The following is a 27500-nucleotide window of genomic DNA, read 5'->3' on the forward strand; positions in this document are numbered from 1 at the left end:
CGTTAAGTGATGACACGCGTAGCGTAGTATGAGACAGTGAGTGTTGTCACATATGATAGCATGGTGTGTAGAGTGACATGTCACGTGGTGTGATGTCACGTGTGACATGGTATATGACGTGTGTGACGTCAGATAGCATAGGATGACATGGCACGTAATGTGTGACGTGAAATGGTGTCACTGTTGATACTGTTGTTTGCTGTAGCGAAAGATGTGATGCAGTATGTGACGTGGAGTGACGTCATAGGGGCAAGGGTGCATGATGTGGTGACTTAATGACGTAGTGATGTCATGGTGAAATGGGTTAGTGATGTGATGCAGTTATAATGACGTGGAGTGACGTCATAGGTGATACACTAGTGTAGAGGTGTGGCAGTGGGTATAACGTGTAATTTGTCATCACGTCTAAGCATTGAAAAAGCGTTATATAGTTTGTATATTGTGGTGCTGTAAATGATGACGTGATGTGACAGCGTGATGTTAAGAGGATTTAGGGGTGTGATGTGTATTGGCATGTGCGTGGTGATGATGGAGTGTGATGTACAGTGTGTGACAAAAGCTTAATCACGTGACACTCGAGGGGGGGCACTAGAGTCCGTTCGCTACTGTCTGACACTCAAACCACGCCCACAACTCCTTATAAGGTAATCAGAAGTGCTCTCTAATGATTACTTTTTAATTAGTTATTTCTTATTTATTTTTAGAGTTTAATCTTAGGGACATAATTAAGTGCTACACATTTTTTGGGTTGGCGAGGGTAGAAATAGAATTTACTGATAACGGACTAAAGTACCATCCTGGCATATATACTATAGGTCCCCCACTACCTGGGGGGAATTGGGTAGTTGAGAGGAGATCCAGGGAGCGTGGGTGAATTCCCTTTCCCCCCCAAGGTATGACTCCTCCTCCCCCAGACACGTCTCTATACATAATGAACAATAAGGGACCCAAAACAAAACCCTGGGGAACTCCACAAGAAACACTCTCCTATCCTAACATGTGAAGGGTGCACAACTAGCAATAAAGTGTAGGTCAGTGTACACTTGACAGTGGTATGGATACCATCTCTTTAGTATAATATGTATGGTCCATAGGGTTGGTATATTAGGGTATGACGTGGCTCTTGATTGGTATCACGGGATGTGGTATGTGTTGTTACGGTATGTATCTTACGTTATGTGACGTGCCCATTGCTTGGTATCATGCGATGTGGTATGTATTGGTATGTGTATGTATTTTACGCCATATATGACCTGCTCTGCTTGGAATCATGCGATGTGGTATGCGTCGGTATGGGTATGTATTTTACGTCATATGGCGTGCTACTGCTTGGTATTACGTGGTATGGATCAGTATGGGTATGTACCTTCCGTCATGTGATGTGCTCTGGTATCAGGCGATATAATGGTATGCATCGGTATGGGTATGTACTTTACGTTATGTGATGTGCTCTATTGCACGATAGCTTAATGATGTGCATGGTAGTGGTTACTGGCCCAGGCATGGCAGGAGAATGGTATGTAGAATGGTGAGGAGAACGCAAACAGATTGTGTGCTCATTTCATGAAATAAACAACTCAGGTGACGGATGTTATGGTATTCTGTTGGGGTCTAGAAGAGTAACTTGAACATGGTGTGTATATATGTATATGTATGTATATATATATATATATGTATATATGTATGTATATATATGTATATATATATGTATATATGTATATATATATATATATATATATATATATATATATATATATATATAATATATATAAATCAAATCAGGCCGTCGCGAAGCTTCGATCCAAGGCCCTTAAGATCACAAGTTCCGCATGCTACCGTTCTGCCAGGCAGAACATCTACAAGAGCCGTCACACCAGAACGGTAGCTTCCAGGAGTCGTGACAGTAGGAGCTCCGGATCGAAACTTCGCCGTCCAGATGTATATGTATGTATTTTAAGGCTAGAAATGTAAGAGTTGAGGTTGATTGAACCCAGACTGAAGGGGTTGAAAGGACGCGTTTGGGGATGGCAGAGTTGATGGCTGTGTACTGAGTCACTGAGGAGTTGGTAGGGGGTGACGCTAACGTGGACAAGAATGTACAGAATATACGTGGCGTCGATGGTTTCTGAATGGGAATGATTTTGGTCTTGGGGGTGGGGGGCTGGGCGTGGGGGAAGGGGGGCTAAGGTTCCCTCCCAGGAAGACAAGTTCCCCCTCCTCTCCCCCTGGGGGGATTGACTGTGGCTCGTGGAGATGTTTGTATGGTGTCTTCGCTTGAATGGAGACAGATGGTGACAATGGCCAGGTGGTATGGCTTCGAGAAAGCTGGAGGCGAAATGGGCGTTGGAAGGCGTTGGAGGGAATAGGATTATCTACTTCCAACGCAATCCGACCTTAGCGTTGCCAACCCATTTCCAACCTCGTTTCTAGTTAGCTAACTAACTAGCCAGCCCCTGGACGTCCGAGAACGCTTAACCTAAGCGCAAATTGAAACACAGGCGACGCAGCACAGAAAAGGCAGACTTCCTGTTGCTGAACTGAAGTACAGTTTGAACTTCTCTCTCATTTGTAATGCTGAGGTAAAAAGTACATCTAGAAGCATTTCAAGTGAGAAAGAGAAGTTCCAATTCTACTTCAAGTCAGCGAAAGGAAGTCTGCCTTTGCTCTGTGCTGCGTCACCTCTGTCGCCTGTGTCTCAATCTGCGATTAGGCTTAGCCACCTATCCACATGACCCATCCACATGACCCAGCCATATAAGCCACACGACCATCCACATAGCCATCCACATGTAAGCGTGCAGGCATGGGTACCCTTTAGGCCCTGTTCACAGTATCGGTTTGAACCGCGCGGAAACCGCGGCGGTACCGCATGGTCAAGAAAAAACTACGTGGTTGTGTGAGAACACCTTCACTGACTTTCACTGTAATTGAACCGCGGCGGTTGAAACCGCTAGTGTGAACAGGTCCTTAGGCTAGCGTAGAGTAGAGCATTGCAACCCGCACTCATATCCTCTCCCTTTCTCTCTCCCTCCCTTTGCAGACGTGGGCGAGCCGAGACCGCGCCCACTGACGCCCATATCCCTCCCCATTGCAGGCGTGGGCGTCTATGTTTCCAGAGTGGAGAAAGCGGGCCCGGCGTGGCGGGCTGGCTTGCGCCCGGGGGACTTGCTCCTCGCGGTGAATAATACCAATTTCACCCAGGTCACCCATCAACAGGCCATCACGGTGAGTACACCCAAAGTAAAAAAAAAAAAAAAAAAAAAAAAAAAAAAAAAAAAAAAAAAAAAAAAAAAAAAAAAAAAAAAAAAAAAAAAAAAAAAAAAAAAAAAAAAAAAAAAAAAAAAAAATATCGCGAGGTGCCTTAACATGACAGCCTCTCTTGGAGGACAGTTCAGAGATTTAAGATCATACTCGTATATGGTCTGCCGTCACGCGTTGACTCGTGCGGGCCTCGAACCACCTACTACTTCTAGCCTATCTGGCGACCTGGACCAATGGGCTCGCAAAACTGCAGTAAAATGAGACAAATAACTTTGATAAAAAGATCTGTGCATTTTGGGCACAGTCCAGATGAAGAGGAACGAAACTAATGGGCACAATATTATGTCCGAAAGCATTTGCCACAGGGACGAAAATTTGTGAGATAAATTTGGAAATGATCGATTTTTTTTATGATGAACTAGTAATAATAATTTGTTTATCGGATTAACGGTGACACAAAGATACACTGACAATATACACTTTGTGCTAATTTTAGGACTAGTTTCATTTGAGTGGGTAATGTACGTGGGGGTACGGCCGAGAGGGGGAAGAGATCGGAGCCATATCAGTGATGTGTGTGTGTGTGTGTATGTGTGTGTGTGTGTGTGTGTGTGCGTGTGTGTGTGTGCGTGCGTGCGCGCGCGCGCGTGTGTGTCAACAAACTTCCCTTGGCCCGCGTACACAACTTGAGGAGCGCAAACGGGTGCTCACCCATAATTAATTGTCTTCATCAGAATTGTGTACTCGAGGCTGCCTTGCTGCTGCATGTCAGCCAAGGCATTGCTCGCCTCGCTTATCCTCCGAGGCAGCAATGCGCGGTTTTGTTTTTTATTTACATTTTTCAGAGCGTGGGGGAATATATATATACAGTATATTAATAAATAATGAAATAAGTAAATGAATAGAAACAATAAAGATAGATAAGTAAATAGAAAATAGAAATATAATGAAAAATATATGAATGTATCATGAAAATTTTACCCGTGACTATACGGGTATACAGTATACTCGTACAGCATGAAGGAAAAATTGAACTTACAATTTACTTTTCTTTGTCCGTTATCAGATGAAAGAATGTATACGGATTCTTATAAACGGTAGTTTGATTAACGTAAAAAAATTGAGTGTTGGCATTGTTACCAACATATATATATATATATATATATATATATATATGTATATATGTATGAATAATATTTCAACCTCTGTATTCATATATATTTTTTCATTTATTTATTTATTTCACTTATTTATTCATTCGTTTATTTGTTTACATTTATTTGAATGTTTAATTCAGTTGCTTTGTATATGCATTCATGTGATTATTTATTTTCAGTTTATCAATTAATTCAGTTTGTTGATATATTCATTTACATGTGTATTTCTATATACATATGTTAACAACCTTTCTTCATTGGCAATTAATTATTTTTTACTATTTTCTAGGAACCCTATAAATATGACTGAACCCCTTTCTTCGTATCTTAGTTTATCATTCGTAATTTTTTTTTCCACTTCTTCATTTTTCTTTCACTGTATCTATATCTCCCCATCTCTATTCATTTCCTTTCAATATCTCGTTCACCCGTTTTTCTTCTGTTCTCCTTCCGAGAACCCAACCCTATCCAACGCACCCACCCCCGTCTTAGTTTCTGTTTTTTTCAGTTTTCAATATGTACTCCCCATCATTCATGATGCACAGTGCAATCTTCCATCTGTTTCGATTAATTTCCTAACTTGTCTATCTTTTGTATGTTTGCCATATTTGTGTGTTTATACGGTATAGTATATGCATTGATGTATATATGTATGTGTGTGTACTTTGTGTATATGTACACGTGTGTAGAAGTATTTAAGTTATGTACGTATACAGCGTGTGTGTACATTGTGTACAGTATTTGCACATATGTGCAGAAGTATATGAATAATATACAGTGTATATATATATATATATATATATATATATATATATATATATATATATATATATATATATATACAGTATAAAAACCTGTGAATGTGTGCCTGCGATTACCCTACATGTTCTGAGCATGGCTGCCAACGAACATATGTTGAGCTCCTCTTCCTCCTTCTCTTCCTGCTCCTCCTCTTCCTCCTCATCTGAATGATGGACGTATAAATCTACGAGTTGGCTTTCAGCTGAAATATGGAAATGCCCCCAGAGAGTCGTGCTCTGACCTCCTTTAATGGATTCGAGTCTCCAGATCCATGGCCTCTTCGAAGGCCCTGTCACAGTTTCGTTATTTAAAAAAAAAAAAAAAAAAAACACAGACACACACACACACACACACACACACACACACACACACACACACACACACACACACACACACACACACACACACACACACAAAAGCAGGGAAAAATGCCGATATCATACCAATGTATAAAGGAGGATACAAGGAAAACCCAACAAATCACAGACCGGTTTCCCTTACAAGCACAGTAGTCAAAATTTTTGAAAAAAAAAGTTATAAAAGATAGATAAAACATCTGGAGGAGAACAGTATATTAAACCCGGGATAATTTGGATTTAGACTTGTTTCTATTCAAGACAATTAGATATAATACAAGAACGGGTCGGATGAGCTGATTGTGCTTTCCTAGACCTACAAAAAGATTTTGATAAAGTACCACACAAAAAGCTATTAAGAAAACTGGAAACATAGGAAGGATACAAGGTAAATTACTAGAATGGATGGAGGATTTCTTGAATGGAAGATAAATAAGAGTAGTGCTCAGAGACAAGAGTTCTACTTAGGAAGGGTTGATTAGTGGAGTTCCACAGGGATCTGTATTTCCTCCAATAATGTTTGCTATTTATGTGAATGACATGGACGAGGGTGTGGAATGTTACATGAGCTTCTTTGCAGATGACGCAAAATCGTTGAGGAAATTGAGTACTGAAACGGATTGTGAGTCACTTCAGAGAGACCTGAACAGGGTTTGGGAATGGAGTCAGAAGTGGGAAGTAGACTCCAATATTAAGAAATGTAAAATAATGGAATTTGGGAAGAGTAAAAAAAGAATATCAAGACAATATAAAACGGTGCAAAGGAAGTAAAAGTGTTATTTGTAAAAGACCTGGGAGTGATCATCACAAAGGACATGCCCTCTGATAAAGAATTACACAAAATTGTTGAAGAAACCTACAATTTGCTAAGATCAGTATAGGTGGCTTTTACTTACTTGGACGAAGATATGGTGAAGAAAATACTAGTCACACTGATAAGGCCAAGACTGGAGTACACAGCGACACTATGGTCACCCAGTACCAAAAAGAATATAAGGAAAATTGAAAGAATTCAAAGAGCAACTACAAAGATGGCCCCAACACTTTAAAAACTGTCATATGAAGAGAGATTTTCAAAACTAGAATTACCTACTTTGGAACAAGGAAGAGAAAGAGGTGACTTGTTGACTATCTATAGAATCATGAGAGGTATGGAAGTCCTTGATTTACTAAATTCGGATAAGAGAAATACAAGGGGACATGGAAGGAAGTTAAAAAAAGAACAGTTATAGAAGAGACGTGAAAAAGAACAGCTTTCTCCACAGAGTGATGGATGTCTGGTACAGACTGGACGAAATAATAGTGTGTGCAAAAGCCATACACAAATTTAAGAGCGGTTTAGACACTGCGAGATACAGAGACGGGACACCACGAGCGTAGCTCCCCTTCCCGTAAGATACAACTAGGTAAACCACACACACACACACACACACACACACACACACACACACACACACCTACCTTACCCACAGATCGGGAAATATATGAGCTTTGAACATTCATGGGAACAGGTAATAGCTGTCGATCACGAGTCCAACACGTGATCCAAGACCGTGGTGAATATTTCTATCGGATTCTCTCTCTCCCTGTCTCTCGGATTCTCTCTCTCCCAGCCTCTCTCCTTATAAGTAAACGGCCTCTCGTTCATCTCAGTGCCTCCTAGTGTAAGCACATCACTACAGTGTGTTGAAGTAATGACTTCAATACTCTATCTATCTATCAAAAAGTAAATAAAGAAATAATATATAGATCAATGAAATACAGATGAATAGAGAATATTGAAAGGAAAAAATAGATAAAAGTAGATCAATGGAATAAATAAGGAATAAATAAGGAATAAATAAATGAATTAATAAATAAATGAAATAGAGATAAATAGAAAATATTGAAATTAATCAGCAAATAATTAAGATAAAGAGAGAAATAGAAATGTTAAAACGAATAAATCAGTAAAATAAAGAGATAAGTAGAAAGTGTTAGAATTGCAAAAATAAGTAAAATGAAGAGAGAAATAGAAAATATTACATTTAATAAATAAAATAAGAGAGATAAATGGAAAGTATTAGAATTGATCAATCAATAGACAATGCATAGGTGCGTGAAATAAAGTGATAATTAGAAGATATTAAAAGGAATAAATAATAAGTAAAAAATGAATAAATGAAATAAGAGAACCGGCTGTAAGTCTTGTGGTACAAGAGCAAACCACGTTGACCTCTTCATCTGAAGAAAATCGCCTGTTGACAGCCAGAATGAAGACTTGCACGTCACCGACGTCTATGTGGAGTGGCAGAGCCTTCAGAGGATCGTTGCTGGTCACAGTGGGGCCGCGGGTTTCCAGATGCTGAAACTCAAGACACCAACTGCTGTAATTGGCGAAGCCGTGCCAGTGTGTTCTGGAAATATCGGATTCCTCCTCCTCCTCCTCCTCCTCCCCTCCTCTTTCTCTTGTTCCTCCTCTTCCTCCTCCTCCTCCTCCTCCTCCTCCTCCTCTTCCTTCTCGTCTTCCTCCCCTCCTCCACATCGCCCTCCTCCTCCTCCGCCTCTTTCTTCTCTTCCTCCTCCTCCTCCTCCTCCTCCTCTTTCATCTTTTCCTCCTCTTCTTCCCCTCCTCCACCTCGCCTTCCTCCTCCTCTTTCCCCTCTCCCTCCTCCTTTTCCTCCTCCTCTTCCTCCTCCACCTCTTCCTCTTCCTTTACCTTCTCCTCTTCCTCCTTTACTTGGTCCTCTTCTACTTCCTTTACCTGCTCCTTCTTCTTCTTCACCTGGTCCTCCACCTCCTCCCCTTCCTCCTCCTTTACCTGGTCCTCCACCTCCTGCTCCTCCTCTTCTTCTTCCTCCTCTTCTTCCTACTGCTCCTGCTCCTCTTCATCTTCCTTTACCTGCTTCTCCACCTCCTCCTCCTGCTCCTGTTCCTCCTCCTTTACCTGGCCCTCCACCTTCCTCTGCTCCTACTCTTCTCCCTCGTCCTTCTCCTACTCCTCGTCCTCCTCCTCCTTCTCCTCCTCCTCCTCCTCCTCCTCCTCCTCCTCCTCCTCCTCCTCCTCCTCCTTCTCCTCCTCCTCCTCAGTTTCGTTTTAGTTTCATGAAATATGTTGCTGAATAAACCGACCTTATGCGTTTCTTTCGTGATGGCTGGAATAAATGAGAAGAGGAAGAGGAGGAGGAAGATGGAGGATGGAGGAAAAGGGAAGACATGAGGAAGAGGGAAGATGAAAATGGAAGAGAGGAGAAAAGTAAAGATATTTGTTATTTTCTTTTCTTTAACAATATTTGAAAACAAAAAATCTTGGTATTTTCTTCATTCAATCTTTCTCTCTATCCCTCTCTCACACACACACACACACACACACACACACACACACACACACACACACACACACACACACACACACACACACACACACACACACACACACACACACACACACACACACACACACACACACACACACACACACACACACACACACACACACACACACACACACTTTCTCTCTCTCTCTCTCTCTCTCTCTCTCTCTCTCTCTCCTTCCCTCCTTCCCTCCCACTGTCTCCTACTTCATATTCTTGAACTATAATAAAATGTTCGGTGATGTTACGGAGACGTGGAAGGGGGGAAGGGGGGCGGCTCTTCGCTGCACACGACAATATGAGGCCGGATATTTCGCTTCCTCAGTCTCCCCCCCCCCTTTCGCCCCTTTCTCGCTTCCCCCTTTCCCCCTTTTTCCCCTTCTCCCATTCCCCCTACCCCCACACACATTCACTGTCTCTCCACTCTCTCTCTCTCTCTCTCTCTCTCTCTCTCTCTCTCTCTCTCTCTCTCTCTCTCTCTCTCTCTGTGTGTGTGTGTGTGTATCTCTCTCTCACTTTGGCACGGGTTTGTCCATAAGGATAGAAGCGCTGGTAAACTATATTCTCTTGCTGTCTCTATCTCTAACTCCCATCTGTTTGTGTACGCGCGTGTGCGTACAAGCGTGTGTGTGTGTGTGTGTGTGTGTGTGTGTGTGTGTGTGTGTGTGTGTGTGTGTGTGTGTGTGTGTGTGTGTGTGTGTGTGTGTTTACGGGTTTGATATATTGCTTCAGTGTAATGGAATTCATGACATAAATTTATTTTGTATATTTTTCTCTCTTGACACCATAGAGAGAAAGAGAAGAAAGAGAACAAGAGAAAGAGAGAGAGAGGGAGAGAACAAGAGAGAGGGGAGAGAATGAGAGAGAGAGAGGGAGAGAACAAGAGAGAGGGGAGAGAATGAGAGAGAGAGAGAGAGAGAGAGAGAGAGAGAGAGAGAGAGAGAGAGAGAGAGAGAGAGAGAGAGAGAGAGAGAGAGAGAGGAGGGGCGGAGCCTCTGGCCACAGGATCTTGAGGTCTGGTTGTTGTCATTGTCACCATTCTCCTGTGTGCATAGACAGCCGGGGTAGGAGACAATCATCAAGATCCTTTGAGAGTATACAAGAAAGTGTTATTGCGGTCCTGAGAGCCTACGTGCTTCACGAAAGCAGAGAGAGGGAGGAGGGAGGGAGAGAGGGACGGGGGAGATGATGGGAGGGAGGGAGTGGGTGACGAGGAGAGAGGGGGAGAGAGGGAGCGGAAAGGAGTGAGGGAGAGAGGGGAAAGGAGAAATAAAGAGGGGGAGGGAGGGGGAGGGAAGGGGCGAGAGGGATAGGGGGAGAGGGGGAATCAAATCTTGAATCAGGGAGTCTGTTGAGGAAATTTTTCCTCATAAACGAAGCAGCACCGAGGAACGTCAGAGGCAAAGGAGTTCCAGATTTTCTCTCTTTCTCTCTCTCTCTCTCTCTCTCTCTCTCTCTCTCTCTCTCTCTCTCTCTCTCTCTCTCTCTCTCTCTCTCTCTCTCTCTCTCTCTCTCTCTCTCTCTCTCTCTCTCTCTCTCTCTCTCTCTCTCTCTCTCTCTGTGTGTGTGTGTGTGTGTGTGTGTTTGTGTGTGTGTGTGTGTGTGTGTGTGTGTGTGTGTGTGTGTGTGTGTGTGGTGAACGTGTGTGGATGGGGAGGAAGAGGCTGAAGAGATTTTGGGTCGGAGAAACAGGAGGGGAAGTTAAAACGAGTAGAATATTAGGATTGGAGAAGGAAGAAAATGAAATTGTGGAAGATTTCCAATAACATAAACAAACACACACACACACACACACACACACACACACACACACACACACACACACACACACACACACACACACACACACACACACACACACACACACACACACACACACACACACACACACACACACACACACACACACACACACACACAGTCTATCGCCAGGGTGAATAAAATTGGCTGGCGACTGACAGACTAAACATAGCCAAGTCGAGTAAGGCACTCGAATGGATTGGCACTCTGAGAGTGCCAAGGAGACGGATCTTGGGCTGAATGGAGTCGTGTGGCTTTGCCCAAAGTGTGGGAGGAGTGAGTCTGGTGTTAGGTTAGGTTAAGAGTTCACTTCACGCTCGTGTAGTGTTGTATAGATGATCCAAAGAACTAAAGATAATAATAATGAATAAATAGATGGATATATAGATAAATAAATGAAAATTAATTCACATCCGTCCCCTCGGGAACCAAAGGGAACTTGATGCAACCACAGGGTACTCGGCAAACGTTGTTGAGAATGGACGTATGGGTAATTGAAAACTTGATGGGAGGAGGAAGAAGAGAAAGATTTTGTGGAAGAGGAGATTGGAGAAAGAGGTGGCAGCCACGAAAAATGAGTGAGAAGGAGAAGAGATAGAGGAGGAGGACAGAGAAAAGAGGAAGACGAGGACAGAGAAAATTCTCGAGGAAAACGAGGCCGAGGACGATATGGAAGCTGACCTTTGTACGGGAGATACGCGAACTCAGAGCGACGAGAGCTCTCGAAAGAGACCTCGGCACTTGGGTCTCCAAGTAAGACCTGGACGGAGGGAGACTTTCTCTTTCTTTCACACTTTTTCTCTCTCTCTTTGTTTGTGTGTATGTATCACGCCATCTATACATTTTATATATAATAGTAAATATATTCTCAATTATCAACAAGAAGTTCAGAACCCCTTGACATGGAGTTGAGTCGGGAAGATACAGGAAGAAGACAAAGGCAAAATGAACAGAAGAGGGGAAGGAGGAGGAGGAGTAGGAGGACGAAGTTGAAGGTGGAAGAGAAGAGACAAGAAGGATGACCGAAGTCTACTTGGAGTCCTCTAAATTAATTGGATTATATCTAGTGTAGGTCAGACAAGGAGCCTTCGCGTGTTTCAAGGAAAGATAATGATAATAGTAATTGCCTTGAGTTTCATTGATTGGAGACCCGCAGTCCCACAGTTGCTGGCAGCGGTCCTCGGTCCTTCCCATAGGTACTCTTTGAAAGAAACGTAGGACTTTTGTCCATGATCTACATGGAGGTCGTGTATGTAGATATATATATATATAATATAATTGTGTGTGTATATATATATATATATATATATATGTATACATACATGTGTATATCTATATATTTATGTATATGTATATATATACATGTGTATATCATATATATATATATATATACATATATATATATATAATATATTGCACTATCAAGAGTTCTCTTTTGATGGCGCAATCGGCTAAGTCACTAACACTTGTCACGTGCTAGCCCGGGTTCGAGTCCTTGGCCGCACCACGTTTCAATTTGTGTATGTTGGCCTCCTCTAGTTCTCTCTATGTTGATGGCTTAGAATTAAAGTGTATTGTGGTTGATAATATATATATATATATATATATATATATATATGATTTGGAAGTAGGTAGAAACAACTTTGCCAACCGTGTAGTTAATGAATGGAATAAACTTCCTGCACAGGTAGTGCAATGTAGTTCAGTTCGAAGCTTTAAGAATCATTTAGATAAACACCTAAGCAAGATGCTGTAATGATTATAATTTATTTTATATTATTTGTTTTTGTTTATCATTTGTCTATCTGATTTTCATTTATTATTAGTTATATGTCAATTTATTATTATTTACTATTTACCTCTTTGTTTATTATCTAACTATACCTATGCATTTATTTATGTATTTTATTTGTTATTTACATTATTATAGTTTTTATTTATTATTTTGTTATTATGATTTTTTCGCATCCGACCTAGATATGGACCAAAAGATCTCCTGTCGGCATGCTCCGCCTTTGTAATCCTTTGTATATATATATGTATATATACATGTGTATATCTATATGTATATGTATATATATATATATACATATATATAATATATATATTGCGTTATCAAGAGTTCTCTTTTGATGGCGCAATCGGCTAAGTCAATAACACTTGTCACGTGCTAGCCCGGGTTCGAGTCTTTGGCCGCACCACGTTTCAATTTGTGTATGTTGGCCTCCTCGAGTTCTCTTGATGTTGATGGCTTAGAATTAAAGTGTATTGTGCTTGATAATATATATATATATATATATATATATATGTATATATATATATATGTATATATACATATATATGTATATATATATATCAGCGAAAAAAAATACACGGGAACGACGAGCGATTTTGCTAGGGAAAGTTCCAATGTCGCTCTCGCAAATCCAATAGCGGGAGCGATCCCCCACAAAAAAAAATCGCTCCCGGGGCAAAATTCAACGTTTTTCATGCATTATCCATCATTTGGCAATCCCTGAATCCCATCACCATTGATGAAAGGATCAGAGCAAACACAACTTACCCGTGATCAATCATTGTATTTTATCAATCGATATCATAAACGCAACGCATCAATCAACTTTAATTTTTTGATGTACGTACGTATGTGTACGCGGTATAGCTGCTAGAGTTCAATGGCTTACCTAGCCTAGCTTCGTATCAGATGCATGCGCGCGTATACTAGTACATGTTGACTAGACTCTACACGACTATCGTTCTACATAATGTCGCTAGTTGCGAATTGCATGGTACCTGTATGCAGGGAAGTTCATTGGTTGCATGCAGCTAGCTGCCAAATCAACGCGCTGACTACATGTACAATGCACCATACCCAATACCACATCACCGCATGCATATGTACACTGTACATATACAAACTCGCTCGAGGCCTAGGAGGGAAACTGAGAAATCCCATTTATAACCTCGTTCGCGTATTAATGAGAAAACAAAGTAGAATCAAATGTTTGGTTAGTAATTGAAAGTAAATAAATTTAAGTATATGAACATTTGATAATTATATATTCAGTTCATAAATATGGATCATTGGAGGGAGAATAAAAAAAATGAAAAATGATTCGTTAGCTAGCTTAGGTACGTCACGTCCATGCCAAACTTTCGATGATCGTACATCATGGAGTGATTTCTAGTGAAGCGAGTGAAGATGAATGAAGATGGTTTGCCCTCAGATTCAGTCTTTTCAGGATCGAGGAAGAGTGTTTTGACGGCAGGAACCGCGTCTGGACCAGCAAAGCCTAATTCAGACTCTATGGGCAAGGGCCAAGAAAAACGAAAACCAGTAAAGCATGAATCTACTATACGCTCGTGGAACCTAGATTGGCTTGAAGTGGATCGGGGCACTGATGGTACTCTAACGGTGTATTGCAAGGCTTGTCGTGCATTTCCACCCCCAACCACTGCCAGTGGAAACAGAGGCGCTGTGTCTGCCGATCAGTTTCAACTGGGAAGCCAATATGTTAAGAAATCAAACCTGCAAAAACATGGCTCTGGAAGTATAAAAAATGGCTCTGGTAATTAAAAAAAATGGCTCTGGTAAAAAAAAAAAAAAATGAAAAATGGCTCTGAAAAAAAAAAAATATATTTTCCCCTGATATATATATATATATATATATATATTTTCCCTGATATATATGTATATATATGCATATATATATAAATATATATATATATATATATATATATATATATGAATGAATGGTAAAAATGCAAAGACAACCATTCAGGAATAAAGTCTCTTGTTACCAATCGTGTCTTTCCATTCTTACCATTCATACACCTGTCATGATGTCACGATATATATATATATATATATATATATATATATATATATATATATATAATATAATATGAATGGTAAAAATGCAAAGACACCATTGTGAACAAGAGACTTTATTCCTGACCGAACAAAGGCGAAACCGGTCAGGAATAAAGTCTCTTGTTCCCAATCGTGTCTTTCCATTCATACCATTCATACACCTGTCATGATGTCACGATATATATATATATATATATAATTGTGTGTGTGTGTGTGTGTGCATATATAACAAAGACGGAGCATGCCGACAGGAGACCTTTTGGTCCATAACTAGGTCGGAGGCGAAAAAAATATAATAAATAGAAATATATATATATATATATATATATATATATATATATATATATATATATATGTATATGCATATATATATGTATATATATATATAATATATATATATATAATAAATAAAATAAATGCATTAGTATAGTTAAATGATAAACAGGTGAATAGTGAATAATAAATAGACAGATAGATAATAATAAATTAAAATCAAGCAAATAAAAAGTAGTCAGACAAATGATAACAAGCAAATAATATATATATATATATATATATATATATATATATATATATGTATATATATATACTATATATATATATATATATATATATATATATATATATATATATATATAATATATATATATATATATATATATATATATATATCCTGCCTATTCATGGCCGAAAAGGTCTCCTATCGACATGATTTATCATTGGAGGTCGATTTTCGCACTTGATGGAGACAGGTTTGAGTAAATCAATTATGCGTTCCTCTCCCATCGGGGACTCGAACCAAGGACTATGCGATTGTGAGTCGAGGCTAGGAGCCAGTTAACAAGTGTGACGTCCCAAATGAAACTACAACCTCCACAGCGGCACTTAGTTCAATGATTTCAATTGCACCGACGTTTGTAACAAGTCCGGTGAGGCGAATATCGCAGTGTAGCTTTGATTCCCGGAAATCTTGCGTAGAAAGGATTGCCTCACAGATGGCTCTTTCGTGAGCCGTCTTGCTGTATTGAGGACACCAGCTGGCCGTGCCGTGTGTCGCAGTTGGTTCTTGTCCGAGGTAGAGGCAGACACAGCCACCTGCGGCGACAGAGACACGCGTCTCCGTGTGGCTTAGACACCAGAGAAAGGACAGGTTTATTAGTAGGTATTTAGTGTTGTTAGTTTGATGTGAGAGAGTGCGCGCGCGCACACACGCACACTCATACACACACATACACACACATACACACACACACACACACACACACACACACACACACACACACACACACACACACACACGCACACACGCACACACGTCATAGCATTACCCATAGACCAGGCATATGATATGAGCTCTGAGCTCTCGTATAGGAAGGTAATAGATGTCGATCACGAGTTCAGCACATGATCCAATACCATGGTGAATGACACACGCACACCCACACCCACACCCACACCCACACATACACACATGCATGCGGACACACACACACATACACACACGAACACATAAACACACTCGTACACACGTGTATACAAAAATGCAAATTTTGTGATCGAAAATCTTTATGTATTTGCCTATTGTATTTCATATTATTCCTCAACTGTGCTCTATCGATATTTTTATTTTCTGTTCCTCTTTCCTAGATTGAAAAAAAATATTTACTGAATATACTCCAGTCTCGGATTCCATTGTCTTCCTTCCACTTTTATTTATTTACTTATTTTTATTCTGTTTATTTATTTATTATCATTATCATTCTCCATAAGGAGATGTTTATCCTCGCCATTTTTTGCATTGTCTCCCAGCGGATAGGCCGGTGGTCCTGCTTGGGACTGTCAAAGTTGTACATTTTCTGTGTACTACAATTACATTATAACTGTACATACATATTGAGAAAAGTGGTTATTTTTTCACATATGTTTTTTGAATGTTATATTTTATATCTTTTTAATGTACATTTTTTATATTTTCACATTTTTTTCATTCATTTCTTCGACCACTATTCTTTTATATTCCATTTTTTTTCTCTCGATCTGTTGTATTTTCACACTGTATTCCCTCCTTCCTCTTTTATGGTATTCCATTATATTCCCGCTGTATTCCAAGAGTCCCCTCTCGCTCCAGGAGTGACTCCCTATTGTATTCTGGTGTTGTATTCTGTCGCACTCCAGTAGTTGTCCTTAATTTAAGGCTCTCTTGTTAACTCTCCCATTGTATTCAAGTTCTGGAGGCCGAGCGGAGGAAGCGGATGTAGGTCAAGGGCGAGGTCTGCGAACTGAAGAGGGACTGCAGGAATGGCTCGAGGTAAGCAGTGGGCCTCGATGTGGAGATCGTCCTCGAAGGGTGGAGGTCCTCCTCGAAGGGGCGGAGGGCGTCCTCGAGGAATGTGGGCATAGTCCTCGATGGACGGAGGGCGTTCTCGAAGGATGGAGGTCATCCTCAAGGGCTGGATATAGTCCTCGAAGGGTGGAGGTCGTCTTCCTCAATGTGTGGAGCGTCCTCGATGGTTAAAGATCGTCCTTGGGGAGTGACCTTTGAGGAGTGGAGGTCATCCTTGAAGATATGGAGGTCGTACTCGAAGGGGTGGAGGTCGTCCTCGAGGGTTGGATGTCGTCCTCGAAGAGATGGAGATTGTCCTTGATGGGAAAGGAGTCGTCCTTTCATTAGACGTGTTTCATCTTGTTAGCGTTTTTGGAGAAAGGAACTTCGAGTGGGTCGATCTTTTTTTTTTCTTCTTCTTCTTTTAACGTTGACACAGGTGAACGGAGTGGTGGGGGAAGGGCGCCAATTAACGTAGTTGAATTGGAAATTATGTGAAAAATACATTTTCTGGGAATTGTTTCAGATCGTAGCCAGCCTCCATATGTGTGTGTGTGTATTTTATTTATTTGTCATTATGATTGTTTTATCTTATTATTATTGTTGTTGTTATAATTGTTATTATTACTGTCATCATCATCATTATTATTGGACCTCTTATTAAAGAGTAATAATGTCCTCAGTTATATAACATTTCCACGATTTGAAACGCTACATGCAATAAACACATCTCGTGTGAGCCAGTCCTGCTCACGCATATATACGGATAGTTCTCTCTATTGGAATCTCTTTCCAAAATTCGGAGATCCCAATATTAGGAATAAATTATTGTACAAATAAATGTTGCTGCTGGTTTCTCTAGCTGATTCCTGTACACAGCTACGATTAGAACCATATCCAAAAAACTCGTCTGTTCTCTCCTGTCTTTCCTTCCAAGAATTTCTCTACTAAAATTCTCTCTACCCCCCCTACCTTCAAAAATGTTGATGATGATAATAATAGAGTAAATAAACAAGTCTCCTCTACTCGGTGACCAGCTGACGCTGATTGCAAAGGTTACCCCCCTGTCTGGGTGGAGAATCCAGGGACCCAGCCGCCTCTCGTACTTGATGACACTACCCTAATTAGCATCTACAGCCAGCTTAACATCCTCCCTCCCTTCCCTAATGACCATGTTCCTTAATTACATGGGCTGTGGCGCGGTAGGCTTTGGTATCGCCTTGTGAGCACAAAGGCTTCAGGTCTGAAGCGGATGCTGGTGACTGCTCCGTACCCAGGCTTGATGTGTTCCCCGCTTGCATTACAATGACCAGCCCCCACTAGATGTGTGTGTTTGTGTGTGTGTGTGTATGTGTGTGTGTGTGTGTGTGTGTGTGTGTGTGTGTGTGTGTGTGTGTGTGTGTGTGTGTGTGTGTTTTTGCCTCTCCCTCTTCCCCTTGACAGGGCACCTACTAATTAAGATCAATAAATAGATACATAGATTGATTAGATTAAGAGAAAAATAATGGGTTTGGCATCTGTTCAGAATGGATGTTTTCTCTATGTCTCCTACACTCTTTCTCTCTCTGCTCCATTCCATTCCCTTCGGGAAACCAGCGATTCTATCCAGGGTCCCTCTCCGTGGAACCATTGCTCGGGTCAGCCACACCCACAAGGAGGTGACACATAACAAGAACTTTCTAAAATCCGCTGCGTGACGTGACTTGTTGCTTGTAACGTGTGACTTCCCCTCCACACCCCATGACGTAATGGGGAGTCCTTAGCTGAATAAAACCGTCCGAGCCTTGCCACAGGAAAATGATACTTAAGGAACGGGGCTGTAGGGGTGAAAGCGGCGTACACTCCCGTTATGCTTCTTGGGTCGAAGTGGGCCTTGTTGCCATGGAAACTGGGAATGATGTGGAAATGGTATTATGGAGATGGTGTTATGGAAATTCGAATTTTGTCGCACCTCACGGAGGGGGTAGAGGGGGAGGCTGGGGGAAGGCGGAGGCCGGGGCTGGGGGGAAGGGGGAGGCTGGGGGTGGGGCGGGACTGGGGAATAGAGGAGTCTACTTGGGCAACATTTTACAAAAATATCCAGAAATACATTTGAATAAATTTTCTTAAAAACATAATGAATAAATAAACTGTCTTCTCTTTACTGATCTTATCAAGTTCAGAAAAAAAATTATGAATATATATCTTTCGCCTTCCCCCCTCCTCCCTGCCCTCTTTCTCTCCCTCCCTCCCTCCCTCTCTCCCCACTCTCTCTCTTCTCTCTTCTCTCTCCTCTCTCTCTTCCATTTTCTCTCTCTACTCTCTCTACTCTCTCTACCCTCTCTACCCTCTCTACCCTCTCTCTTCTCTCTCTCTCTCTCTCTCTCTCTCTCTCTCTCTCTCTCTCTCTCTCTCTCTCTCTCTCTCTCTCTCTCTCTCTCTCTCCATCCCTCCCCCCCCCCACTAGTGAGGGAAAACTTCGCATGAGTCTTAGTCTTTCCTGCCATTAAATCTTACCATGTGCGAGATTTACTCTCGCTGTTGACTCTCATTAAGAACAGAATAATAACTTGCATGAGAGCGTCGTTTAATCATGGGCCATAATAGCTTGTATGAGAGTTACTCTCTCCAGTAACTCTCACGAAGTTATGTGCGTTCTCTTTTCATTCTCGCTATGGATAGCAGGGTGACAGTTTGTGTGAGAGTTCCTCTCGCTTTTAGCTCTCATCATAGAGTTATATCTTGTGTGAGAGTTGCTCTCACCCCATGAACTCTTTATTTATGAGAGTGGCGTGGGGGGCTTCAGACAACGCACGAAGAAATGGACAAAATCGCTGGTGGTGAGCCTTGCCAGCGTCTCCTTCGCCGTGTTGACACTCGACTTCATTAATGACGTCATCTGCTTCAATAGTGACGTCATTCCACGTGTCAGGAGCCCGGGGGGGGGAAGGGGCGTGTCACACGGTCGGGCTGACAGCAGCCAGCTGATAACCGCCTTTGCCGACAGCTGGCTCCGATAGGTGGTGTCGTTGAAGTCGGTACGCGGACCTGAGGCTCGGGGAGGTGGTGATGTGAGGACGCTCGTTAGGATACACTGGTCCTCGGTTTGAGTCTCATTCCCGGACGTGGTGGCGGCACACTAAGCATTTCTCGCAAGCATGCTACTTGCTATTTCGTTTGAGTAGAAACGAGTTTAGTTGCCTTTAAAAAAAAAAAAATCAAATGTTAAATTATTCTTGCGTCTGAAAAGCTGAATGACGAACTAAGACAAGTTCAGCCTAGAATACGAATGTTAGACACATGGTCGAGATGTTTTATGGAAGTCTAGAATTTTGTAACCAAAGTCGTTTCTACTCAAAGGAAGTAGCAAAAGCAAGTAGCATGCTTGCCTAGTGTGCCGTCACCTTAAAATGCACTTTTAAGGGAGTTGGGGGGGGAGGGGAAGAAGGAAATCCCCCCTCTCCACCTTGGCCTTCCATCATTCGGACTCTGCTTATGTCGAGAATAGTTAGGTAGATAAATAGATAAGTAAATGTTAATGATTATAATTATAATAATAATGGTGACAATAACAATAACAGTCATTATTTAAGGTACTCGGTAGAGACCAGCCTTCAATCTGTCCAGGGGGGAGGCGACCCAACATCGGCTTATCGCAACTAACAGGGATTGCTTAACCACGGTCGAAGACCATCTGAATGAAATCGCCTGACGGCAGTGGGACCGAATCTCGCCAAAGCCTGAAATAGTTCACACAAAGGCCCTGTTCACACTAGCGATTTCACGGCGGTCCAGTTAAAATGCAGGTCGCGTTCACACACAACCGCGCATTTTTTATTTGACTATGCGGTATATGCTGCTGTTTCCGCGCGGTTCAAACTGCTAGTGTGAACAGGGCCAAAGGGTTGTGACACGAGCAGAACAGGATCGTTAAAGATATAGTTCCCGACCTCTAATTGCTAATTGGCACTCCCCGGGTCGAATTGACGTCGTTAAGACGAACATTGGCCTTGTTTCCCCTTTAATGACACCAAATTTGACCAGGGATTGGGGAGGGGGGGGCCTCCTCCCCTTTCTCCTCTCCCCAACTTCTCTTCCCACACTCCTACCTCCCTTCCCTCCCCCTTACCTTTCCTCCTTCCCCCCTTACCTTTCCTCCTTCCCTTTACCCCTATTTTGTATATTAGTGAGGGGAAAGCGACGTTGGGGAAGGGAGGGAGAAAGCGAGGTGGGGAAGGGGAGAGAGGAGGGAAGAACCAGGGGAGAGAGGAGGGGGGGGGGAAGAGGGGGGGGGGAGAAGGGGCCAGACAGGCTCCTCTTAGGCTGTAGCGTTTGCTCTTTGTATTCTAATAGCATGGGCAATTGGCAGTCCCCCGCTGCGGTTGTTGACTGACCCCGGGGCTGTGCCAGTGGTTCGAGAACGGAGCCCAACGCGTAATATTAATTTTTTTATTTAATTTTTGCGCAAGCAATTACCCCTCCCCCACCTTTCCCCCCAATAGGGAGGGCAGGGGGAATATAAAAATCGAAATTGTATTCCCATTTGTAAATAATTGTTGTATCTTATTGATACAATGTGAAATACTATGTAGGAGGACCAACGTACATCAGATACAATTAAGTTTTGTATATATGTATATGTATATGTATATATGTATATGTATATATATGTATGTATATATATGTATTTATATATATATATATATATATATACATATATATATATATATATATATGTGTGTGTGTGTGTATGTGTGTGTGTGTATGTATGTATGTGTGTGTGTGTGTGTGTGCGTGTGTGTGTGTGTGTATGAAGGCATTTAACTTTAATATGTACCAGGGGATCCCTATCTATTTATCCTATGTATAGATTGATGGATTGATAGGATCCATGTCAACCACAGATATTTTATTTTATTATTATTACTATTATTATTTTTGTTGTTGTTGCTGTTCTTTGTGGAGAAGACACCTTGGCTTTAGTAAAAGGTAAAAAAAAAAATAGATACGTAAAGAAATAATTGAATAGGTAAATATAGATAAACAAATATTGTAGGACTAGTGTGTCTAGTTCTGACCGGTCAGAAGGAGACCCATTGTGCGAGGCAGGAAGAGAAAGAACGGGAGGGGGGCCGGGGAGGGGGAGAAACACGCGCTTGACTGCTGGATGGAACTCGGGAGGGAGAGGAGGAGGCGAGAAAAGGAAATAGAAGAGGAGGTGAGAGGGAGAGAGAGGAGGAGGTGAGAGGGAGAGAGAGGAGGAGGTGAGAGGGAGAGAGAGGAGGAGGTGAGGTGAGATCTGGGGGTGAGAGGTCTGAGATGAGAGGGAGGAGTGTGAGATGAAGGATGAGGAGGAGTGAGAGAGGTCCGAAATAGAAAAACAGAAAAGCGGCAGAGTCGCTTTATTTATGGAGACCAGGTCGTGGGTGTGGGTGACCCACATATTCGTGCGCGCGCACCTTCTGCGCATGCCAGCGGGCAACCCGCATTCGATCGTTCCTCTCCTCGATGGGGGAAGCCCCCAAAGGGGGCAGACTAAAGCCCAACTTCATTTCGTTTCCCTTCATCTCCCCTTTCCTCTCCCTCCCTCCCCTTCTATTCTTTTCTTTCAACTTTCTCGTCCTTTCTTTATTCACTTCTTCCCCCTCTTCCTCTCCCCCTTACTCGCCCCCTCCCCTCCCCCCCTATTCCGTCATTTTTTGTACCTTTCCAAGTCGCTTATTCTGTCCACCGTCTTCCCTGTCTTCCCCCACTCTGTCTCTTCTGTCCTTCAATATTACCCTTCCTCCTCCTCCTCTCTCCCGTTTTCGTCTCTTCTTCCTCATTTTCCTCTTCCTCTTCTTCCATTTCCCGTCCTCATCCTCTTCTTTCCCTTCCCTCTCTTCCTCCACTTCCCCTCCTCCTCTTTTCCTCCTCCTCCTCCTCCTCCTCTTTCCTCATCTTCCTCCTCCTCTTCCTCCTCCTCTTCCTCCTCCTCTTACAAAGGATTACAAAAGCGGAGCATGCGACAGGAGACCTTTTGGTCCATATCTAGGTCGGATGCGGAAAAAACCATAATAATAAATAAATGAATAAAAACTATTATAATGTAAATAACAAATGAAATCCTCCTCATCTTCCTCCTCTTCCTCTCCTACTCCTCTTCTTCCTTCCTCTCGTCCTCCTTCACTCCTTCTTCTTCCTCATTCATCTCCTCATCTACTATCTCTTCCTCTTCTTCCTCATCTTCTCTTCTTCTCTCCCTTCCTCCACTTCTTCCTCCTCCTTTTCCTTCCTCCTACTCTTCATCTCCCCTCCTCCTCCTCTTGCTCCTCTTCTTCCTCCTCATCTTCCTCGTCCTCCGCTTCCTCCTCCTCCTCCTTCTCCCTCCTCTTCGTCCTCCTCATCTTCCTTTTCCTTTGGTTTCTGCACTCTCTCTTCCCCTTTCCTTTTGTCCCTTTAGCGCTCTCTCATTCTTTCCCCTCGTTTCCCCTCCATTCCTCTCTGTTCTTCACCCTCCATCTCCCCTCACCCATTTCTCCCCTCTCCCAACTTTCCCCTCGATTAACCTCCTTTTATCCTTTTACCCTCATTTCCCCTCCTTTCCTTCATTCCTCTCGTATTTCTTTCCCCTCCTTTCCCTTCCATTCCCTCCCCTCATTTCCCCCTCCTTTCCTCATTTCCTCTTTCCCCTCATGTTACCTAACCTTTCCCCTCCTTTCCTCTCATGTCACTTCTCCTTTCCCTCTCCTTTCCCCGGCTTTCTCCTCCTTTCCCCTCCTTTCCCCGGCTTTCTCCTCCTTTCCCCTCCTTTCCCCTCCTTCCCCCTCATTTCCCCTCCTTTCTCCCCCTTTCTCCCCCTTTCTCCTTTCTGTTTGTGTACTTCAGTGACCTTCGTCCCCCAGCAGGACTCGATCCGAAGCGCCCCAAACTTTTGACGAACTGGGGAGGGAAGGGGGCGCATCTAGGTCTTCCGTAATGAACGGCGAACGAAAGAACGCACGCACACACACACACACACACACACACACACACACACACACACACACACACACACACACACACACACACACACACACACACACACACACACACACACACACACACACACACACACACACACACATACACACACACACACACACATACACACACACACACACACACACACACACACACACACACACACACACACACACACACACACACACACACACACACACACACACACACACACACACACACACACACACACACACACACACACACACACACACACACAGAGAGCGAGTCGCATTGTGTAAGGATACATCATTACTCATAGGTGGGCCATATGAGCTATGGTGATCTCACCCGTGATGATAAAAGTTGTCGATCACAAGGCCAGCACGTAAATCACATTCTTGCACATGTGTACATGTGTAAGTATAAGTGTGTGTGTACGAAAAAATTAAAACGTCTCTTTACTTTCTTTACGTTCCTACCTATGTCTCCATTTGTTTTTACTTTTTATTATTTAGTTTTATTTTCTTTTAACCTATTTTTCCCTTCTTTGGTCTTGTGGATGCCTGTTTACATTCACGAATTTCTGGCCGTCCTCTTCAACATCAAAACATACATTAACCACTTTCTGGCCAAGTGTTATTCTTCGACCAAACAAACCCCGTTGTACATTCGCGATAAGTCTTGCTCCGGTTTCCAAAAAGTTTCGTTCAAGATGGGCTATTATTGATTGCTGTGAACGAAATATTCTGAAAGTAGGACCATGCGTTATTCTTGAACCAAAAGAGCCCCCATTGTACGTATGTAATACGTCCAGTCTCTGTTTATACAAAGGAGCGTCCGAGATGGGCTATTATTGAAATGCGCGAAGGAAATATTCTGGAAATTTTAGTCTTCGCCCAAACGAGACCCGTTGCACATCTATGATAAGTTTTGCTTCAGTTTACAAAAAGGTTCATCCAAGACACGCTGTTATTAAATATTCTGGAAGTGGGCCAAGTGTTATTCTTGCCCCAAAACAAGCCCAGTTGGATATTCAAGGATCATCCAAGATGGGCTATTATTGATCGCTATAAGTGAAATATTCTGAAAGCAGGACCAATTGTTATTCTTGGCCCAGATGAGTCCCATGGGACATTCCTCCCCCCCCCCCCAAAAAAAAAAAAAAGATCGTCCCTGACGGGGTATTGTTAAATGGCGTGAGCGAAATATTCTGGAAGTGTGGAGCATTGCGGCGACTGTACGGTGGGTCGGCTGTGTTTACGGGAAATATACGGTGAAGAGATCATTGTCTCTTGAGAGGAACGAAGGCAGAAGTGCTTCTTTCTCCGTAATGAACGCTATTGTCTCGAGAGAAAGGTAGTCTCTTACAACAAGTGGCGTCGTTTGTCTCTGTAATGCAGACCGGAATTGAATCTTTTAGCTTAAGATCATTCGTAACGTGCTTCTGGTTCCTCAGAAAACATAAAAATTCAGTTTATTTTTTTCATTTGTTTATTTTATTTTTATCTTATTTTATTTGTTTTGTTTTATTTATTGTGAATGGAAGGGTTTGTTGAGAAGTGGGTTTGGGATGTAAGCGTTGTAGGCACATGGCTTTAGTGGGTATCAAAGATATCAAGGTCTGTACTTTCTAATGGTGATTATTGTTTAGTATATTCGGCTTGATAGGAACTGCGGAAGGCTCAGGTATAATGGGGACACAAAATGATAGTAGCAAGAGTTCGTACTATGTATGTAAGATATCAGGACCACCTGACGCTTCGTACAGGCAACACACACACACACACACACACACACACACACACACACACACACACACACACACACACACACACACACACACACACACACACACACACACACACACACACACACACACACACACACACACACACACTTATATATATATATATATATATATATATATATATAATATGCATAGCTAGTCAACAGCTGTATTACTGAGGGCATTGTATACTGTACATCCAACCAGAGATGACTCATGGTCTGGGTAAAGGCGGGGCATGTCCGTATGGGTGAAAAGAAAACACCCTTGGATCCTCCTAGGGTCACCCTTTAAGCTCCCCCCCCTGAAGTAGGGTGAGGGGAGAGGGGGATTTGTCCACAGTAGTATTTCAGTTCCTAGGAATTACAATCTGTATCTCAGTCTCCTCGCCAGCTCCGGACCTCCCTGATAAGATAGATATTGTTTCATGTTGCAGTTAACTATTCAGCTTACTACGGTGACGAGATTCCGACTACCATTATCACATTTATAGAAATAGAAAGGTTTTGAAAAACTCCCACAAATGGAGAAAGAGCTCTGACATATATATAAAACTCGGATTTGATTGTTAACGCGGCCTGAAAAATCGTTGTTATTTCAATCGGAAAAAAAGACGAGAGAAAATAAAAAATTGATAGCTCGCTTTGCGAAAAAAAAAAAAAAACGTGTTGGAGCATGTCGTGCTATAGGGCGTAAACGGGTCGCCGGATGAGCCATGTTGTGCCGCCTGTACCACCTCCCACCCTGTCCCATCGCGTACGCGTGTCAACACTTTGTGTCGGACGCATGACGCTGTGTCATTGTTTTTGCCGAGCGACTACCGTGAAGGCGGGGTGGGGGGACTGGGGGAAGAGGTGGTTGCTTTATGTGAACAACTGGCGGTGAAATGAATGGAGTTCGTTGTTTGTGTTGAACACGGAAAACGCCGAACCTACTCGCACGCCCAGATGGACCCGATTCTCACACTCCATCATGGGCCTTCACTTTTTTGGCGATTTAGACTAGTTTGTGTGTGTGCGTGTGTGTGTGTGTGTGTGTGTGTGTGTGTGTGTGTGTGTGTGTGTGTGTGTGTGTGTTTGTGTGTCTTCCCACTCTCACACACACACATGCACACTGGTGTTCCTGTTTCACATACTTTCGTTATGGTTTCACAAGGTTTCGTTCCTGTTTCACATCCTTTTGTCCCAGTTTAACATATTTTCATTCCTGTTCCACATATTTTCGTCCCAGTTCCATGCAATTCCATTCCCGTTTCACATACTTTCGTTCCAGTTTCCACTTACTTTCCTTCAGGCTTCATACAATTTTGCTCCGGTTTCACATACTTTCGCTCCAGTTTCACGTTTTCGGTCAGTCTCGTTTGATTTTTTTTTTCAATTCCATGTTGTTGGACTGGACCGCAGAGGTTCAATTAGGCATTCCTGGTCTCGATCGCGCCTGATTTGGTCTCAAGAATGGACGGGCAATGACAATGGCTCCTCTTTATGGCTGATTTGGCTTCAGAGAGAGAGAGAGAGAGAGAGAGAGAGAGAGAGAGAGAGAGAGAGAGAGAGAGAGAGAGAGAGAGAGAGAGAGAGAGAGAGAGAGAGAGAGAGAGAGAGAGAGAGAGAGGGAGAAGGGGGATGAATACCTGGTTCACGGTGTGATTAGTGCGAATTATTATTAGTATTAGTAGTACTAGTATTATTAGTAGTAGTATTATTAGTAGTAGTATTAGTATTAGTATTAGTATTACTATTACTAGTATTATTAGGATTAGTAGTATTAGTATTAGGATTAGTATTAGGATTCGTTTTATTTATTTATCCATTCATTTGCTTATTTTT

General features: G+C 42.3%; 1 protein-coding gene across 1 annotated transcript in view; it reads left to right on the top strand.

Moving 5' to 3' along the window:
• The window catches only part of LOC143025313 (uncharacterized), a 402756-nt gene that overhangs the window by 68544 nt on the left and 306712 nt on the right, over positions 1–27500 (top strand). Inside the window, exon 6 of the mRNA XM_076184786.1 lies at positions 2977–3225. Within this exon, the coding sequence (XP_076040901.1) occupies positions 2977–3225 (249 nt within the window). The remainder of the gene's footprint in view (positions 1–2976; positions 3226–27500) is intronic.

Source organism: Oratosquilla oratoria, chromosome 5 (genome assembly GCF_046742065.1).
Source record: "Oratosquilla oratoria isolate Oo_2021 chromosome 5, ASM4674206v1, whole genome shotgun sequence".
Classification (NCBI taxonomy): Eukaryota; Metazoa; Arthropoda; class Malacostraca; order Stomatopoda; family Squillidae; genus Oratosquilla; species Oratosquilla oratoria.